A 21,395-nucleotide genomic window follows, 5' to 3' on the forward strand; every position below is an offset into this window, starting at 1 on the left:
TGTAATTTATCATTCACAATATGACTCTGAACAGAGCTACATTCTATCTACACCAATTCAAGTAGAACAGAGTAGAATTTAAGTAAACTTACTTAATCAAACAGTTCAGTGAATGTATTTTGTTCTGGTATTAATGCCCACAGAGTAACTAAACTGGTGAGCAAAATCAATTTTGAAATTTTCTTGCATTATTTTCCTAGACTTACTGACGGTCAAACATTTGCAGCAGTGAGAAACCCAAAAAAGCTTATTAATGATTGCGAATAGTTTGTTAAATGCCTAGACCACTGAAGTAAAATAAAATCGTATTGTTTACTCCAAATCAGATTCTAACGAAAGAAATTCCCATTCAGCATCTAACAACAAAAAGCAAAATCAACACAACTAGTAGTTATTTTTGGGAGGGGAAGGGGTAAAGATGCAGCTGCATTCCCTTTAATAACCTGGCTAGTTATTTCCAACTATGCAAATTCATCTATTAATCAGTGTGAGTGCATTGGAACTGTATATGGATCTGCTGCAACATAGTATGACATTGTACTAGCTTTCCTGGCTCTCTCAATCTATTGCTATCTGCAGCACAAGAAGTCTGTTGAAGCCTGAACTACTGTCAGTAAGGCTAGAAGAATAATAAGAATGACCAGATCCTTTAATACACTTGGTATTATTTTATTGATCAATACAAAGCTTGTTTGAACTGGTAAGCTGAATTTAGCTGGACAGATAGTGTACAGTGTTGATTAAAATTCAGACACTCAAATTGCTTTACATGGAATATCAAGTATACTCTGCAAAGATGAAACTCAAAATATTGAATATTCAGTCCTACATTTAATTAAAAACAGTAGCAAAATATCAAATTGCAATCTTTAAATATATACAAAATTCACAAACATACAGAATTAACAAAACCAGCCTCCTCATGCAAGATGCATGTATACAGTAGTGAGTGGCAGGAAAAGATTTGTAGTGTAGTGTTTAACTCTACATAAAGTACAACATTTACTAATGGTACAGATAAAAGGTAACATGCCAGAGCTTGAAATCTGAAGCAAAAAATATGGAAAGATACAGCTGGTCCATCAGTATCTGAAACAGGAATGATATTAATGGGGTACCCAAGGTTTTATCCTTTCTTTTCTCTCAGATGCGAATGGACCTGCTGTACATTTCTAGAATATACTGTTTTATGTACTACTATTGAGCTTTAATAAAACTTACCAGATTGAAATAGATTTGGACGTATTCTTTACCTGAAAATAGCCAAATTTATTCAGTTAAAATCTGGTTTAAAAGGCTTGGTCCAATTTCTTGGTTTAGTGGTAGATTCATTCACATATTCATCACAAACACTGGATTCCTGAAGATCTTCGGCATGAAATAAATCACATGTATCATCCAGTTCTGTTCAGTTAATATCCAACAGGCTGACAACACACTCACTGCAATTTAAAGTTTTTAATTTTTAAGAGTCTTATTTTCACAGTTTAAACCCTCCAAAAGGAGGACGGCCCTTTAAAAATTACCACTAGGCACAGTCGGTGGCAGTAATAAGGAAATACAGTTTGAGTTTAAATGTCTCTATGAAATCATGAATACATCATCAAAGACAAGATCATGAAGTCTCAGTTCCTGCTTCTTTTCCATTGTCCCAGCACTTCCTCCCTTATACGGGCGACACTCTCTGTGACTCCTTGGCTTCCCTGCAGCTGTACAACCATTTAATGACCCTGGCATTGCGCTCAATGATGGAGATGCCATACGGGATGCGCTCGCTCGACTTCTCCTCAACTACATTGCTGTATTGGGAACGGCCGTAGTCAGAGCTGCGGTTGCTGACACTGTGGAACTTGAGGGACACTATGTCAGAGCTAGCTCGGGCCAAGCATTCCATTCCCGTGTTCTCCAGCTCTTCAGGGTCCAGGCCGCAGTAGTTAAAGAATCGCTCCAAGTTGGCATTGACTCGGGAGTACCGGTCGCTCAAGTCAGACTTGGAGCGATGCAGTGATGTTTGTTGCCGGGCAGCCAGCTCAGGGCAGGCTTTCCTTGGAGAGCCCCTGGAGCTGCTGGTAGATGAAAGCCTTGATTTGGCCAGAGGGGGACGTGGTGGCCTCCACACACACCTGCCCACACTGGGGCGCACATCCACCCGTCTCACTGCTGCATTATGAGCCGGCACAAAGCTGTGTAGCTTGGGCCCGAGGCTGTTCTCAGGCTCCAGGTCACGGTGGCTCTGCAAGTTTCCAGAGCTCGAGTTGGTGGCCTGTTCTGCAGAGCCTGGCTCGTTCGCTGGCGGGTTTGGAGTCTCACAGATGTGGATTAGATTGCTCAGAGTCTCCAGGTTTAGGGCTCCTCTCCAATCAGTGTTCTCTGTCCTGTGGGCCCCAGCACTGGAAGTTTTTCTGGGGCTGTGGAGGGTCCGTCTGACAGCTGGAGACAGGACGGGTTCACTTGCCTTCACTGGCTTCTGTCGGGTACTCGCTACCTGCTGGCTCTTCACATATTTTAATTTATCGGCTTCCAGTCTCTCCACGGCACTCGGCTTCCGGCTACTGCTCTCCATCTGCTTTCGAAAATAGTCGGGTCCCTTGTTCAGGATCCGGAAAGGCATTGCCGAGGTGAAGGTAGGGGGACCAGAGACTTGTTTTAGCATTTCCTGCTCGCTGTTACCAGAGGCCTAGACTCAGTATCCACTTTCACCCAGTGTTACTGGGGCTTCATGCTCAATGTCCAATCCAACCAGCTGAATGCATCAATGAAGATCCCAGCAGAGCTTCACCAGGTACCCTAATCACTGGCCCAATTCTTGGCTCCTGCTTTAAGTTGTTTCCTGTTTACAGTCTCTTGTGAACGTATCCAGTCAGAGGCTATTTTCTGAAAGAGACAAGGAATATTAATATAAACTTTCAGCTGTAATCTCTCAAAAATCATCAAACCTCAACAATCAATGCATGAAAGCTGCTCGCTGAGCGAAACCCCATATAAAATGAAATGGCGAGATAAGGAGAAATCTTTTTACACAGCAAATTGTAATGATCTGAAATGCACTGCCTGAAAGGGTGGTGGAAGCAGATTCAACAACAACTTTTAAAAGAGAATTGGATAAATACTTTAAAGGGGAAAAATTTCAGGGCTATGGGGAAAGGGCAGGGGAGTGGGATGAATTGGATAGTTTCTTCAATGGGCCGAATGGTCCCCTTCTGTGCTTTATGATTCTATGAACCCCACCCACTATCAACCAAATTGGCGTTGCCAGACAGGACACATTGGCTGCTCTAACCAAATCAAAACACACTGATTTCTGAATAAGTATATTTTAGCTATTAACCTGTGCCATGATTCTTGAGCAGATTCAATGTTTATATATACAAAATACAACAAAAACCTCTAAAAAAAAATGCCATTTTAACCTCAATTACCATTAGGACACAATCCCACTTGAATATGTACAATTGTTCCATTAAAAGGAAGGCGCCATTAATAAGGCACATATTAAAACTCTAAACATGTGTCAGCAGTTGGAGGGATCCTCTCCAGTGGTCCTTTGCAGCCTGGACTTGTGTATGGCTGGTTTTCCCAAGCCTAGGAATAGATCCACCAGGAAGTCGGCCAACCTACTCACCCTGCAAACTGGGTGACAGAAAATAACCTCGAGTGGGGAGGTTAACGAGCAGCCCTTTCAAATACTGAAACAGGGCAGTAACTTCTGGCAGAACAAGTACCGATGGAAAACTGGCAGAGAGACCCAATGAGATGGCACAAGTATTCATACTCATATTCAACACTATCCACCCAGCTCCCATGGTGACAAGAATCCCTGAATACAGGATTTTCCACTAAGGACCCTCACCCATCACAGATGGCATAACCTCTTGCCCAGGTGTATCCTGGAGAAGGGAAGAGTTTGCAAGAGCAATAAATGTAAAAGAAAGAACTTGCATTTATATAGTGCCTTTCACAACTCAGGACATCCCAAAGCACTTTGGAACACTTCAAAAGTAGTTAATTGGCTGTAATGTAAGATATGCAATTTCAAATTTGCACACAGCAAGGTCTCAAACAGCAATGTGATAAATGACCAGATAATCTGTTTTAGTGGTGTTAATTGAGGGATGAATATTGGCTATGACACAGGGGAGAAACTTCTTTGAAAGAGTATCATGGGACCTTTTATGTGCAATTGAGAGGGCAGATGGGGCTTCGGTTTAATGTCTTATCTGAAAGACGGCACCTCCAGCAGTGCAGTGCTCCCTCAGTATGGTACTGGAGTGTTAGCCTAGATTATGTGCTCAAGTCTCTGGAGGGGAATAGAAAATCCATCTGTGCAGAGTGATATTTCAGTAAGTGTCATATTTTGTACCGACTAATAATGAATCGAATTAGAAAAAAAAAATCTCCCATCAAAACATCTACAGGTGCCTCTTAATAGGACATCAGTAATAAAAAGAAACTAAACTAAAATCAAGACAGCTGGTTTGAAATGATTAGCAAATTGGGATCAATAATAATTCAATCCCTGCAGTGCCCATGTTAAGGAAATATTCTGATGAACTGACGAAGACTTAAAAGGAACACTTGCATTTATATAGCACCTTTCATGACCTCAGGACATCCCAGGCACTTTACAGCCAATTAAGTACTTTTGAAGTGAAGTCACTGTGGTAATGTAGGAATATGAACAATGTGTGGTCATATTCAGTGATCACCTGGGTGTGTACCATAGCTCAGATCATAAATAAGCAGTTGGAGAAACCCAGCCCAGCAATCCTTTGCATTCTGAACTTGTATAGCTGAGTTAGCTAAGCCTAGGAGCAGACCCACCAGGAGGTCCTCTGGCATGTTTGTGTTGTGCACAAGGTGACCAAAAACAAGCAGGGTTACTGAAAAGTGTAGTTAAAAACTAAGAAACAGTTTGTTCAGAATCTGGCACCACAAGTTCATGTAATAAACAGTTTTTCCCTTGCTGCAGAAAGGACATGGAGCAATGGAGTCAGCAAAATGACACTAGGAGTTATTGTACACCCCATGTTGCGCACTCTTCACCTCAGGTTTACAAAGGTGCCAGGAAGGATTCCCCAACATTGAGCCTTCCACTAGGGGTACTCACCCATGCTGCCTGGAAAAGCCCAACCCCCACCCCCTCCAGGGAGCATCCCGAAGAAAACAAAAGTGAACGGGCAGAGAGTGAAAAAGCAACGAAAACAGGAAATCCCATCATGCAGAGTGATACTTTAAGTGTCCTGTTTCCTATAGGGTGTGAAACAACTTCAAGCACCTCTGGGGGATTCAGGAAATATCATTAATCATGAACAGACAGCTTGTCTAAGCTAAAAAGAGTTCACATCAACAACTTTTACAAAATAACTGTGAAATTGGGTCAATGAAACTTTCAAAATCTTGCACTGCTCACTTTTCGTAGAAAGCTTACAGTAAATCAATGGACACTATGCCCGGGAATCTCCTCCACAGTGGAGAATGAGGGAAAATTCAGGTGGTGAGCCCTACCGCCACCTCACCATCCCGACCAGAATTTATCTCTCACCTTACCTCCACCGGGACTGTTGCTGGCTGCTCTTTCCCTGTCCACTGCATGTAAATGTCTGGGTTGGGCAGGGTGGTGGCGGCAGGGTCTAGGCCCCTGGAGGATTTCCTCGTGTCCACTTACCGCTTAACACCACTTCCTGGAGCCAACATGTGCAAAATGGTGGTAGGCGCCAGGTTCTCCCAATGGAATGAGAGGGTATTGTTCTCTCTCTCTCTCTCTGTATAAAAATTGGGGCCGGATTTTGCTGTGAAAATAACAGTGAGGCTATCGGCACTCATCGTTATTTATGCCCAAATCGGACAGCAACTTCCAGCAAGTGCACATGTGCGGTTAAACATGAAAATCCGGATGTTGTTGTCCGAGATGCAATGCCCCTCCGTATGCTGTGTGAAAATGGCGTTTCACCGACTGGCTCCCCATTCAAATGTATTGAACATAGTGAAGTTCCTGTACTGACATAAGAACATAAGATATTGGAGCAGGAGTAGGCCAATCGGCCCCTCGAGCCTGCTCCGCCATTCAATAAGATCATGGCTGATCTGATCCCAACCACAAATCTAAAGAACACAAGAAGTAGGAGCAGGACCCGGCCACACAGCCCCTGGGCCCTCTCCGCCACCCACAGGGCATTGACCGATCCGAACTCAGCTTCATGTCCAATTTCCTGCCCGCTCCCCATAACCCCTAATTCCCTTTACTTCTAGAAAACGTCTATTTCTGTTTTAAATTTATCTAATGATGTAGCTTCCACAGCTTCCTGGGGCAGCAAATTCCACAGACCTACTACCCTCTGAGTGAAGAAGTTTCTCCTCATCTCAGTTTTGAAAGAGCAGCCCCTTATTCTAAGATTATGCCCCCTAGTTCTAGTTTCACCCATCTTTGGGAACATCCTTACCGCATCCACCCGATCAAGCCCCTTCACAATCTTATATGTTTCAATAAGATCGCCTCTCATTCTTCTGAACTCCAATGAGTAGAGTCCCAATCGACTCAACCTCTCCTCATATGTCCGCCCCCTCATCCCCGGGATTAACCGAGTGAACCTTCTTTGTACTGCCTCGAGAGCAAGTATGTCTTTTCTTAAGTATGGAGACCAAAACTGTATGCAGTATTCCAGGTGCGGTCTCACCAATACCCTATATAACTGCAGCAATACCTCCCTGTTTTTATATTCTATCCCCCTAGCAATAAAAGCCAAAAGTACCACCCGAACAGGGACCTGAACCCTGGACCCTCAGATTAAAAGTCTGATGCTCTACCGACTGAGCTATCCGGGCCCCTAGACATCGTAGATACGGATTAAACTCGCCATTCGAAGTTAGGGATTGTCCATTCCAATCTAAGTACTTGTTTAACGACGTGGTAAGTAAGTCTTGATTACTGCCAAACAACCTCTCTTGCACTGAAAATTAACTTTTACAAGTGTGACGTCTCATTCCTTCAGCTTTTAATTATCGTTGGAAATTTAAAAAATAAAAATTTAAATAATTTTTAAAAAAATACTTTTTCTTTCTCTGTCTCTTAACCCAATCTTTCTTACCCTCTCTTTTGCTTTCTGTGCTTAATTTGACATTGAAGTCACTATTCTAACTTATACTTCCTGGTTCAGACTCTGCACTGCTCATTAATGATTCTTCAATCTGATTGGTTAAGGAGATACACAGTTGCTTGCCCTGTTCACACAGGTCTCAGGTGTGCTGTTTGGATCTCTAACTTACAATAACTTGCTGTGCAAAACCCCACAAAGTCTATGGGCAAGTGCAAATCTAACGAACGGCTGGTGCCATTCATTCGCTGCTCGCAGCAAAATCCGGCCTTTATGTCTTTTACAGAATAACTTCACCATAATGCAGTTTTCTAGAACACAAACTATATAAGCCTGTATATATATTTTTTTCTAAACTAAAGCCATTTAGCATTTGTAAAGAGGCAGTGGTGACATGTTTACAAAGTTTCCTATGACATCATGTAAATTGTGGGTACATCAATAAATTAATATCAAACCTAAAACATACTTTAACTATTAGACTTACATGTTCTTGCAGAACCAAAGGTGAGGTAATGTTTTTAGAATTGAACAGCAAATATCCAATGCACCAGGGCACTGTTCTATACCTTCAAAGTCACATGGACGTGGGTGCTATGGAAATGGCCAAGTCAGGACTGAACATGTTAGTTGCAGTAAATAGAAATTAAATAAATGCTCCCATATGTAACATTATACAGGAAATACCTAGACATAAAGAATCTCTGCCCAATATAAGACTTGCAGTAGTAAATGTACTAATGTGAAGGTCATAGTTCTTCAGTGAGAGAGAGACAGACAGAGAGACAGACAGATGTAGACACACACACACACACACACACACACACACATCGACATGGTGAAGCAGAATCCAGGAATGTGAAAAACAGCCCTGAGGAGATTGAGTCAATTTAATTGGAGTGCACTGAGTTCTTCCTAATATGTGTTTTAATTTTACATGTCCTCTGATTCCACTTTCCTAGCTTAATTTGAAGTAATATTCTGGGTTACTTACTTTAATACTTATTGTCATGGAGAAATCCCTGGGCACTAGTGAGGTTTCAGGTTAGAAGACAGGCAAATGTAGTATATATACTTAAAAATGTCACAAAACTCCCCCAGACAACTATAGGTCTACTAACCTAATAGAAAATTTTTAAAAATGGAACTTATCTTAAGAGGTAGGCTAGAGTGAATACACTGAAGGAGTAGTTCTGTAGCATTAACTTATAAAGAAAGAACTTGCATTTATATAGTACCTTCCTGGTCCTCAGGACCTTCCAAAGCACTTTAAAGCCAATAAAGTACTTTTAAAATCTAGGCACAATTGTAAGAAGTGCAGCAGCCAATTTGCGCACAGCAAGGTCCCACAAATAGCAATGAGATAAATGACCAGATTATCTGTTTTTAGGTGTGGGTTGAAGGATAAATATTGGCCAGGGCACCAGGAGAACTCCCCTACTCTTCTTCGAATAGTGCTGTGGGTTCTTTTATGTCCGCCCGAGATAGCAGATAGGGCCTCGGTTTAACGTCTCATCTGAAAGACAGCACATCCGACAGTGCAGCACTCCCTCAGTACTGCATTGAAGTGCCAGCCTAAATTACATGTTCAAGTCTATGGAGTGGGGCTTGAACCCACAACCTTCTGACTCAGAGGCAAGAGTGCTACTACTGAGCCAACGCTGATACCTAAATAAGAAATGAGCATCGATTTTAAAGAGACAAATTCTGCCTGACAATCGTCCTTGATTTCTTTGAGGACATTATAGATGACCTCAATGCAAGAGTTCCTCAGGGAAGTGTTCTCGGCCCAACCATCTTCATCTATGACCATCCCTTCGTAATGAGGTCAGGAGTGAGGCTGTTTGCTAATGATCCTAGTGTTCAGCTCTATTCACAACTCCTCCAATAACAAAGCAGCTCATATCAGCCGACTGCAGAACTTGGATAACATCAACGCTTGGGAAGACAAGTGGCAGGTAACACCCATGTTATACAAGTGGGTAATGACCATTTCGAACAAGAGAAAGCTAACCATCTCCTCTTGACATTCAATGGCACCACCATTGCCAAGAAACCCATCATCAGGATCCTGAGAGTCAGCATTAACCAGAAGCTAAACTGGACCAGCCATATCAACACCACAGCTACAAGAGAAGGATTGAGGCTGGTACTCTGACCAGTCGTTAACCTCCACCCCCCAAAATTCTCTCCGGCATCAACAAAGCTCAAGTCAGGAGAATGATGGAATGCTCACCACTCACCTTGATGGGTGCAGCCACAACACTTAAGAAGCTCGACACCCTCCGGGGCAGAGTGGTTTGCTTGATCAGTAACCCTGCCACTGGACTCTATACCAATTTTGTCCACACATGTATATTTTGGGGGAAAAAAAAAGCTCAATCTAAGATAATCAACAAGATAATCAAAAATATCCATATTTAAATCGAGGGATACTTGTGCAGAGTGATTTACAGGCACAGTTCTAGCTGATTATGTTAAGGACTGTAACTTACTTGCTGGCAAATGTTAGCACATAACCAGGAACAATGAAAATTGGCCAAATGAAGCAAGAAAATGGAATAGAAAAATGAAAAGGACTGTTCACATTGATCAGGTGACCTGCTACAACTCCATGTTAACAAAACTTGTGTAATAGTTTGCCATATTAAATTGGTATCACAAGCCATATAAAGGCATAAGCCTTGTCCTTCTACACCTTTAATGTCCTTTATTTACACACATTGCCTCTATTGTTCTCCGTGCATTCATTGTATATTTGAAGAAAATGAAACATAAAATTGGAGCTATTCTATACTTGGTTAGAGAAAGAAGTGGTTTGCTTTCTCTGATTATGGAAGGAATAGTTATGGTTGGGGGGGAATAATCAAATTTGTGGAAGAATTTGCTATTACTGCTACTTTTTGTTTCTGATTTACAGGCCCTGAAACTGAATAGGCTCCAAATTGTGCAGTGACAGAATATTTAGATGAAAGGAAGAAATGCGAAGAATTGCTAAGACAGAAATCAAAAAACAGACCATCTATTGAGGAACAGAGTTCGACATTACTTGTTCAGTTCAAATCAAAGCTAACAACAGCCATTTCAGAAACCCTTGAAAAAACAGTTGAAGCAGAAGATGTTAAAGGTTGTATGTCCCATGCCTTCAGTTTGAGGAGCAAACAGGAAAAGTAAGAGGCAAACATGCAAGATGAAGACACCTTTGAAATATATTTCCTTGAAATCTAGTGAACAAAAGACACGAGGAAAGTAAAAGATCATGAGAGAAGAGATAAGATGAACCCCCAACGAATACTAGTTGCATGTAAATAACAAGATCTGTCCCAGTCATATGGCACTACACCATGTCTGCTCGCATTTAGCCAGTTTGATGCAGTCTGTAATGTCACAAATTAGCAAGATGACACTTACAGAATACAGTAAGAATACATTTTCTAATGATTTTCTTTAAACAGCTCAAAAATAAATATTATTATAGCAAAAAAAGTCAATCATTCACAGTTCTTTGTTGTAGCTTGATCCAGTTAATGCTTTAACTCACTGCTGGCTATTACACCACAAAATATAGGGGGTTGAATTGGATAGCCCCCAAAAACAAGCACTGGGATTGCACTATGCAATTAACCCATGTGATATTCATGCTGCCTGCTGTTCTAAATGATTGCTGCGTGCAGCCGGTGCTACCTGTGCTGTTGAGTGGCTGCACGTGTCAGCAGGGTGCCCCGATAGAGTGAGTGGCCTACGCTTCTTAAAGGCAGCCTGCACCTCTTAAAGGGAAGCTGCATTGTGCAAGAAGTGGTAGGAGTCGTTTGAGAAGTGATTCAGTCCTCTAATACTTTGAAGAATGGCTGCGCCTGCGAGAGAGCATGCACCAAGGTTCTCTGATGATGCATTAGAGGCCTTGGTGCAAGAGCTGGAGAGAAGGAGGGGCATCCTGTATCTGCAGGGTGACAAGAGGTCCTCCAGACATTTGCTCAAGAGGCAGTGGGAGAACGTAGTGTACGAGATGAATGCCAGGAACTTAGCGCCAAGAACATGGATGCAGTGCGGGAAGAAGTTCAATGATTTAACAAGGTGAGTGATTTCATGTTTCAAGTGGCGTAACATACCAACTGCACCACTAGCCTCACCCACTACACCCCCTATCACCCACCTACCAACAATCTCTTTCAATCAGTACTTAACCGTTCAAATCAGATGCTTCATCTCACCCTCACACATTACCACTGTTGCAAGCCGCACACCCACAACTCCCAGCTCACACACACTAGCAGCTATTCAACCATGACAGCTACATCATCCAAACATCTTGCAAGGCATTCACTGACACACTTGCTCTTTCTTGCAGAAGGTGGCACATAACAGGAGGCAGCAAGAAAGAACTGGAGGAGGACAAGTGCATCTACACATCTTAACGCCCATGGAGGAGACAGTGCTGGCCATCATTGGAAGGGCTATCGCGGAGGCTGTGGCAACTGCCGGCTCTGGAGGGATCGCTGATGTGGGTCTCTGCATACCTAATCCTCCCTCTCTCCCCACTTCTCCTTCATTTCACAATCTTTTCTAATTCACGTGCTGCAGAGGAGTCAGATAATGACTTCACTGGGCTAGGCTACAGAAGGCGGCTGATGGGTGTACACAACCAAGTGCTTGGTGCATTGGAAAGCCTGCACACAATGTTAAGGGGCATGGAGGAGTCCAGCTCCAACTTGGCACAGGGCTTTGCACAGAGCTTGGAGCCCATCCTTTCCCACATGTTGACTTCCATCAGCACACCTGAGGAACCCACCATGATGCAGCGTCTGATGGTCAATGTCACAGCTTCCATTGCAGCACAAACATTTCCCATCAAAGGTCTGACTGCTGCTATCGTGGCTCTGGGTACCAATATTGAATGGGGCTTCCAGGGCATTACAGCAGTCCAGCAATCTGTTGACTATCAGATCACCAGGAACGCTGAGGCACCGACCCGGGAGATTGGCAGTGGCGCCATGGAAGACAAACCTGCTGTCCTCTCTCAGGACGACAGCATTCCTGCTCCCACCCCGCCACTCCACCAGTGCCCTTGCTGTTGCCTGTCAGCTCAAACTGCTGCAGCCCAGGCTGAGATGATGTAGACTGAAGCCGGGCCCACCCAGCCCAGAGCTGCTAAAGGTTGCCCTCCAAGGCCATATGCTGTCTCTTCAATTGAAGGTTAGCAGCCTTCTACCACCCATGCTCCAGCCACTGGGGATGCACCTCATAGGAGCACTAGGAAAGATAAAGGCATACAAAAGACATGCACTAAGGGATTGCACAAGGGTGAATAGTCTCATTTTGTTTGCATCATTTCATGTGTTAATTTATAAATGTGGATTTGCATTTGGTTTTGGTTTTGGTTTTCATTTCTGCAATAAGCTGAGGGAGGAAGCAATGTGTAATCATAAGGTAAACAATTTATGGTCATGTGAGAGGAAAGGTGAGGTGTGTGGGACTGTTGGTGAATGGGGAAATGTCGTTGAGGTTACTGGTATCACTCATTAATAATTTGATCACGCAGAGCCCTGGCAGATAAGGCATGCCTACCTTGTCTCTTCCTCCACTTCCTGCTGCACTTCCTCCTCCTCTGTGTCTTCCTTTTCCTCAGGTTCTTGCCTGATAGGTGGTGGCAAGGGCTGTTCCCTCATAACCACTAGGTTGTGCAGCATGCAACTACAAATCTTGATACCCGCTCAGCTGAGTACTGCAGTGTTCCTCCAGAACTGTCCAGATAGCAGAAGCATTGCTGGAGGACACCTATGGTATGCTCTATGATATTCCATGTGACAACATGGTTCTCATTGTATGCCTGCTGTGCACGTGTGCATGCGTTCCTGACTGCAGTCATGAGCCATTTCATGAGGGGATAACCCTTGTCACCCAATAGCCAGCCTTTGACTTGCTGTGCTGGTTGAAACATAGGTGAAACAGAGGATTTCCGCAGGATGAAGGAATCATGACTGCTGCCAGGATGGCGGGCACTGATCTGCATGATGCGCTGCATGTGGTTGCACACCAACTGCACATTGAGGGAGTGGAATCCCTTTCTGTTCATGAATATGGCAGAGTTCAAATGTGGAGCATGCATGGCAATATGCGTGCAGTCAATGGAACCATGGGGAGGATTGCAATGCGTGCAAAACCTTGCACTCACTCCTTCTGCTTATCTCTGGCAAGAGGGAAAGTGATGAATCGGTTTCCGAGTGCGTACAGAGCCTCAGTGACCTCCCTTTTGCAGCAGTGCACTGCAAACTGCGAGATGTTGTTTATTTCGCCAGCAGCAGCCAGAAAGGAGCCAGAGCCGTAAAAATTAAGAGCCACGGTTACCTTGACAGCCACAGGCAATGCTGTCCTTGCCCTGCTTTGAGGCTGCAGCAGTTGACAAATTTCGTGACATCTTCAGTGAATCGCAGACATGTGATGCATTGGTCGTCGCTGAAGTTAAGGTAAGAGAATTGGTCCCTGAAGACCCTCCTTGGATATGGCCTTCTGCTGAGTGCCCTGCTCCTGCTCCTCCTTCTAGCAGCTTGTCCTTCTCTGCATGGCCTCTCTTCATTCTCCCAGTGATGTTCAATTACCAAGCCAACTATGTCTGGAAGCAACTGTTTCAGCACTATATTTTAAATGCCAGACCACTATCCATAGAATACTGAAACTTCAGGCAGATATAGGAGACTCACAATTGCACCAGCAGCCAGAATAAATAATCTGGCAACTAACCTGTAAGAACTTCATGGTCCCTTTAAGTAGCACTGGTCGGTGGTCCTTCATGTTGTTTAAGTCCTGTGCTGCTATGCGAGGTTAAGACAATGCATTGGCTGGAGTGTGGTGTTCCAAAATTTCACCGGTTCCTTCAAACCAGCATTGCAAACTGATTGGCATCATCTCCTCCCTACTCTACATGCTGCCGGCATTAGTTAGGTGTGCTGACGCAATCACCTTTAGCAAGATGGCATCCAGAGCACTTCCTGTCGGATTGCGCATCTCAGACGTCATTTTCGTGACTTCAATGCCCACATAACGCCTACAAAAACGCCCCAATTTCGCCCCCATAAAAACCGTATCTGCAGAAGAGAAAAAATGTAACCCCTTCTGCAGGCCGCATAAAAGTTCTCTCACCAACTCTCAATCCCTGTTGGGAGTGTGGAATCAGCAAATTTATCTTAATATTTTATTCACTTCATAAGCATTTAAGAGTTCAAGAAACCAATAAAAATATGAATTATATAATGCTAACCAATATACATTATGTTTAATTCTAAATCTAGTATGCATGTTAATAAGGTATCCACTTTTCATTAATTTGGTTGCAATCATACTTGCAACAAAATCTACTGACCTACAAAAACCTCAGTCATAGTAGAGAATAGTAACATTAATCGAATAGCGCATTAATTTACTTCTTTGAGGAAATGATCTAGTATGTAGGCAAAGAGGGTGAGCCATGTATGAACTTATTTGATAAAGTACATCGAAATATCTCTTGCAAAGATTAAAGACCATTTATTTAAAAGGTAAAGCGGCAGCATGAATGGAGGTACAGTGGAAGGACATAGAAGAGACAGTAGGAGTAAATGGATTCTTAGATTATTAAGATGTAGCGGGCCCCACAAAACTACAGCAGTATGCTGCTAACCCATTCTTGGGCCCCCTCTCTGGGACCAGCTCTCGCCTCCACGCAACAGGCCCAAACGGGCAGCTGGCTACTTGCAGAAGCTGGCCAATTTTCAGCCTTCTAAAACTAGTGAGCTGCAGTGGAGAGCTCATTTGGCACCGGCAGCTTGCTGGTTAAATTCAAATGAGGCCCAAATCTGAAAATGGTTCGGGCCTCCCGATGGTGGCTTTGGGTGGGTGCCATGGACGCACCGCTGACTTCACAACCATTTTGGGCCAAAGTTAAAAATTATCCCCACTGCATCAAAAAAAAAAATCTGTACCACATTCATTTGTTCTGATTATATTGCCTTATTTCCACTTCCAGTTTACATTGGGTTAATCAAAGTAATCCACTATTACAACATTATTGTCTTTACAGATTTTTCTTATATCATATAATATGTTTTCATCATCCATATTCAGCCCAGAGGGTCTGTGACAAACTTCTATGGTTAATCTTGTCCTCTGCCTGTTAACCGAAGCCAGACCATTTCATTCTGTGTCTATGCCTGGGGTATCAAACCACCCTTTTTCATTTCTAACAGTTCCTGAACATGTGAAGCAACCACTTTCCTGTTTTTTCTGTCCTTTGGGAACATCATATACATTGCAAATTACATTAATTCCCATCTTCTGATATAAGGCATGTTATCCCTATGGTATTTACTGCTGCTATACACTTCTAACTCAAGCATCTTATTCAAAATATTTCTAGGATTCTGGTATAGGCTTTTAATTACAGTCATTATTTTTTTCCTTTGGATTGTCCAGTTCTTTTGGGTTTGCTTTATTTGCCTGGATGTACTTTATCCTTTCTATTTCTTACTATTTTCTTGACCACTCTCCCAGCTCTGCTTTATCTATCTATCTTCATCACTCTATACAAATCCAAAAAATTTGACCCAGCACCCACTGGTTAGCCACTCAACTACCTCCATAATTTTATTGCAGAACTCTCTGCCTCTTCCTAATAGCCCATAGTGTACAGCTTTACAACCCCTGCCTTTCGATTTCCAGACAATACACTTAAACATACTTCCCTAGGTTATTAATTTATAGATGGACTATCCCCAACAGCTACTCTTCCACTCTCTGCACTAGCCTGTCCACTCTCTCTTCACTTGCTGTTGGTAGTCAAAATCATTGTAAAGTTCATTTTATCTTTACAACAAAATAACTATCCATTAATTGTGCTATTCAATATACAACTACTGTAACCTCTTTTTCTCACTACAGCTTTTTCCCTTGTCCCACTTTTCCTCAATTTACTCTTCCTGATTACCATGTTCAATCTAATCCACAACATAAAACCTGCTATTTCCTCTATTACTTCTGTTCTTCCTATCCTTTTCTTGCAGCTTCACCTTGTTGTAACTCAAATCCTACTTCCTGTGTCAGCTGCTTTCTCACCATCACTATCAACATGATCTTTATGGCTCTCTCCCATCTGGTCCCCAATACATCAGAATACAAAGACATTCTAAGCACAGGTGTTTAGATTTTCAATTGTTTGTTCACGTTTGTGGCAGAAAGCAGCCAATCTCCTATATAGCACCACTGATAACAGTCTTATGCTGATCAGGGAAGGACTAAAAAAGTTAGGTCAAGCACACTGCCCACAGCCAGTGTCAGGGCCCCCAAGTCAACACATGGTTACCTATTACTTGTTGCTTTTTAAGCATCTATTCTTTTTAAAATAGGGGAGGAAAAGCTCCACAACAGTAAAATAGCTGCTCTCAAAAAATTCGCAAATGCAGTTGTGTTTTTTTTTAAATTAAGTTTATTAAGGTTAAGGATATTGGTGTTGGGGAATAAAACTCTTTCCCATTTCAGGCACTTAATGTCAGCATCAAGCACTGCCATACAGCACAGCTAGATGTAGGGTGGTTCTCTCTAATCTCATTCCCAACCTTGGAATGGCACCTGATACTGCACAAGAATGATATTTTTTCCCATTTCACTTACCAGATGTCCTGTGACCTCTCAGAGTGAGATTGCCAACTAATGCCAAATTAGGGAGAGTTTTGTGCCATGGGCTCATCTTAATAGGAACTGCATTGAGACTACCCAAACTTATATTACATAAGGACCCTACTACTGACAACAGTTATCTGGTCATTCACATGATTGCTCAAATTGGCTGGTGCATCACTAAATTTACAAAAATGTTTTCATCCTATTATCATACTATATAGTCCGGGTTAGATTTTGATTGCAGGTGCCAGAGATGAGAGGCTTATGTCTCTGGGTCACACCATTTGACTTTTCTTGAAAAATTGCCAGCAAAAAAAAATCATCTCAAATGTCCAAATTTTGCATCTTGTCCTCTCCTCTGTTGTCTTTAACTTTCTACAAAAACCACACACCGTTATAGGCCAATGGTGTACAACAAACTACATCAATGTGGATGCTGGACTAACATAGGTAACAGCATTACATCGAGTTACATTGAAACTACAGCACAGAACCAGGGTATTCGGCCTATCTGGTCTATGCCAGTGTTTATGCTCCACATGAGCTTCCTCCCTCCCTCCTTGCTTCATCTAACCCTATCAGGATATCCTCCTATTCCTTTCTCCCTCATGTGCTTGTCTAGCTTCCCCTTAAATACATCTATGCTATTTGCCTCAACTGCTCCTTGTGGTAGCGTGTTCCACACTCTCACCAGTCTTTGGGTAAAGACATTTCTCCTGAATTCCCTGTTGGGATTTATTAGCGACTCTTTTATGACATCTAGTTTTGGACTCTCCCACAAATGGAAACATTTGCTGTACGTCTACTTTATCATTACCTTAATGACCTCTATCAGGTCACCCCTCAGCCTTCTCTTTTCTAGAGAAAAGGCCTCTTCAGCCTTTCCTGTTAAGGATATCCTCTCAGTTTTGATATCATCCTTGTGAGTCTTTTTTGCACCCTCTCCAACACCTCTATATCCTTTCTATAATAACTGTGCACAATACTCCAAGTGTGGTCTAACCAAGGTTCTATACAAATTTAGCATAACTTCTTTGCTTTCCAATTCTATCCTTCTAGAAATTAACCCTAGTGCTTGATTTGCCTTTTTAAAAAATGGCCTTATTAACCTGCATCGCTACTTTTAGTGATTGTCTATCAATAGCCCTGGATCTCTTTGCTCCTCTATCCCATTCAGGCTCTTAATATCCAAGCAGTATGCGGCCTCCTTATTCTCCCTACCAAAATTCACCACCTCATACTTATTTACATTGAAATTTATTTGCCAATTACACACCCACTCTGCAAATTTATTAATGTCCTCTTGCATTTTGACGTATTCTTCCTTTTTATTAACTATATCCTCCAATTAGTGTTGTCCGCAAATTTTGAAATTGTACTTCCAATTCCCAAATCCAAATCATTAATGTAAATTGTGAACAACAATGTGAATGAATTGGAGGACAATGGAAAATGGGCTACCTAGGAATGAGTCGAATGCCACAATTATTATGATGGACCAAAAGACCCGAGATTCTTCTGACAGCTGAAGAAATTCTAACTTGTAAACATTGGGGCAAGTTACTTCTCTACTTTTAACAATTCACAATGAGATGTTTCTAAAGCATACACGTTTTTTTGTGACTTTGCTTCTGTTCAATAAGGTGCACAGTCATCACAAAGTTCACATTGAGAGTAATTTTTGATGGCTAGTTCTGCCCAGTTCATTTCTGCAAAAGTTGTCATAGATTATATGGAGCGTTAAGTAGGTGAACTAAAGATTCACATGATTGCTCAAATTGGCTGGTGCATCACTAAATTTACAAAAATGTTTTACTAACCAATGGTTTAATTTCCATTGAATTCTATTTATATTGGAGGTATCTTGTCTTTTACAGGATCAGAAGCAAGTAGTGTATTTCATGCAAACTATCTCAGTGTACCACCAATGTACTGTTTTAGCTTACATGAAATACACTTTAAACACATAAGTAATGCCTCTTCAGAACATTCTCCAATGTAGCAATACCTCACTGTCCCTCAACATAATTTTTCCCCCCACAGGATTTCCAAATAATTCAGCTTGTAAAGTGGATTTCCAGTATATCTATTGGAATATACTGGTTTTATGAAGAACTTGCTGTACCCATTTGCAGTTAGAATTAAAACAAATGGAAGAATACTGAAAATATCAAGCATGTTCATAATGCCTTTTAAAACAAAAACTTAGAAGTTACTGCCAAAGACTTAGGGGTAAATATATCATAAAAAAAAGAACTTGCATTTATATAGTGCATTTCACAACCTCGGGACATCCCAAAGCACTTAACAGTCAATTAAATAATTTTGAAGTGTAGTTACTGTTATAATGTAGGGAACACAGCAGCCAATTTACACACAGCAATGTCCCACAAACAGCAAAGTGACAATGACCAGATAATCTGTTTTGGTGATGTTGGTTGAGGGATAAATATTGGCCAGGACACCAGGGGGGAACTCCCCTACTCTTCATCAAAATAGTGTCATGGGATATTTTACGTCTATTTGAGGGGGTAGGCAGGGCCTCGAAAGATAGTGCAGCTCTCCCTCAATACTGTACTGAAGTGTCAGCCTGGATTATGTGCACGGTGGTCTTAGATTCAATTATTGATCTGTGAAGATTTAGCCAATCTTAGCTGTGGTGGCAGTCAAAGCAGTGAGCCTGCCCTAACTACAGGGGAAAATATATCAACCACTGCTGATCAGCGACTTCAGCTGGAACGACGTTAGCAGTTACCTGAGGGAAATATTTTCTCTGCGCACTGGATGCAATGAACTTGAAACTGCATTTATAAAAGGACAGGTTTACAATTTCTGCAGATTTCTTCCGAGTGCTGGGTGTAGTGAAATTGTAAACCTGTCCTCTTATGAGAGCAGATTGTGTTGGTGGCTCCTACAGTGAAATAGCCTAAAAATACTCACAGTTCTGGATCACATAAAGAAACGCCACTTGGGCGAGATACCAAAGGGCCGCGAGATACTCCCTGTCGAACCGTACCTTCCACAAGGCATTGTGGAAGGTACGGTAGAGAGGTGGTAAGAAGAGAAATAAAAATTAAAACAAACGTAAAACTAAACACAATTGTGCAGCGTTTCTTTTAAACAGTACCCAAACTTACCTTTCGTACTCGAGTACAATAGGTGCACTGTAAACATACGTAAACGGGGCGAAACGGCTTTTGTTACACGCAATTCCCTACCTGCAAAAGGCTCCTTTTTTTCCCCTTCAGTGCATCGAACCATTGACAGTGTGCACTGATTGTACAACTTCAACTGAAGAATCCCTGTGGCAAATTTGAAAGTGCAAGTTCCAGATTGCCTAACCCACGCCAACCACTTCTCAAGCCTATCACCTTGTCTGGACTGATTTCATTTGCAGTCTGGGACTCGTCTGACAAAGAACTCATTTCCTGTTATTTCGTGGGCGGGACAGCAACCTATAAGGAATTAACTCTTTCACCCTCGCACACACTTACACCATTTAGGTTTGAATATGCAGAGTTCCAACAGTTGCAAGATATTTGGATCTGTATCCGGCATCTTCTGTCAATGTTTTCCCTCATAAACAGAAACTGCTCTCATTGTATGAATGTTACATGTCAGGGTCCAGCAACAGTACAACACAGAGGGGGCGAGTAAGGAGTCCGAAAGCTTTCTCTTCTATCTTTCTCTTCACTGTTTCTGTTTTTCTTTAAGGTTTTATTTCATGTTCCTCGTCCATCAGACTTGTGCTGGGTTTATTTTTGGGCACTGTACCTTCTTTTGACGCAAACCTCCCTTCGAACTCCCGCCTTGCTGCCTTTACATTTCAAACGGGGGAAGGTAGAGGTCTGAAAAATACTTGTATAAATAATTGTACATTTTACCAGAAAGATTTTGAGTGGATAAATGTTAACAGGCAATGTGTTTTTATATACCACATTACACGTTTTTTTGTTGAAAACATGCAGATTTGACCATGCCGTGGACGTGACAGCAGCTCCAGGGTCTGATCACCTGGAAGGAGCTGTTTAATACCAATCCTTGCTGCCAGGTTGAGTGGGAGCTGGAACTGGAGCCTGGTTTCCGAAAGACCTCAGCTGATCTATAACAGCCTGATAGAGAGATTCGGGCCAAGTACCTCAGTAATCCTCCCTCCCACTGTATGAAAGGGATACCATCGCATTTGAAAGGGCATCAAAATATTTTAGAGTAAGAGGATTGAGATTGTTTGGACCGTGCTTCAAAAACACCATTTCAGTCAGTGAAGTTAGGTCTTGTTTGCTGATTTTAGTAAGGGTTTGGGTTTAATGACGATTCTCGGAGGCAGCTTGTGGCATTTACTTTCACAGCGAGTGGGTGTCACGAAGCCGTTTAATTCTGACCCAGAAACAACGTTTCCTCCCACTCATCCTCTTTATTAATCAATGTAAGGGCCCGAAAAGGATGTGCTGGAGGCTAACGATCTAAATGCAAATTATGGAATCCAGAACAAACACGGCAACACCACAAAAGCACAGCAGCTGTCACAGCTGCACCTGAATGTTCTGCACCCAACCGGAATCCACAGAGTACCGGCCATGAAACGTCACAGTGCTCCTCCTGCTTGCAGGAGTTTCTCTCAGACGTTGTCGCTTGTATGCAGAGTTAACTATTACT

General features: G+C 42.3%; 1 protein-coding gene and 1 non-coding gene across 3 annotated transcripts; both read right to left on the bottom strand.

Annotated features, from left to right (window-relative positions):
* Positions 1 to 722: 722 nt before the first annotated feature.
* Positions 723 to 20,135, bottom strand: LOC137335455 (protein FAM110B-like). Of its 2 annotated transcripts, none has more exons than XM_068000803.1 (2): positions 19,958 to 20,135; positions 723 to 2,874 (listed from the first exon to the last, which is right to left on the bottom strand). In XM_068000803.1, exon 2 carries the CDS (start codon positions 2,651 to 2,653, stop codon positions 1,667 to 1,669), a length of 987 nt encoding a protein of 328 aa, XP_067856904.1. In that variant the 5' UTR covers positions 2,654 to 2,874; positions 19,958 to 20,135; the 3' UTR covers positions 723 to 1,666. The 2 variants fall into 2 exon arrangements, with proteins under 2 accessions (XP_067856904.1, XP_067856905.1); XM_068000804.1 differs by lacking the exon at positions 19,958 to 20,135 and adding an exon at positions 19,680 to 19,769.
* trnak-uuu (transfer RNA lysine (anticodon UUU)) lies at positions 6,750 to 6,822 on the bottom strand. Its single transcript has one exon. It is a non-coding gene; the product is annotated as a tRNA-Lys (tRNA).
* Positions 20,136 to 21,395: the final 1,260 nt, after the last annotated feature.

This window comes from Heptranchias perlo, chromosome 19, assembly GCF_035084215.1.
Source record: "Heptranchias perlo isolate sHepPer1 chromosome 19, sHepPer1.hap1, whole genome shotgun sequence".
Classification (NCBI taxonomy): Eukaryota; Metazoa; Chordata; class Chondrichthyes; order Hexanchiformes; family Hexanchidae; genus Heptranchias; species Heptranchias perlo.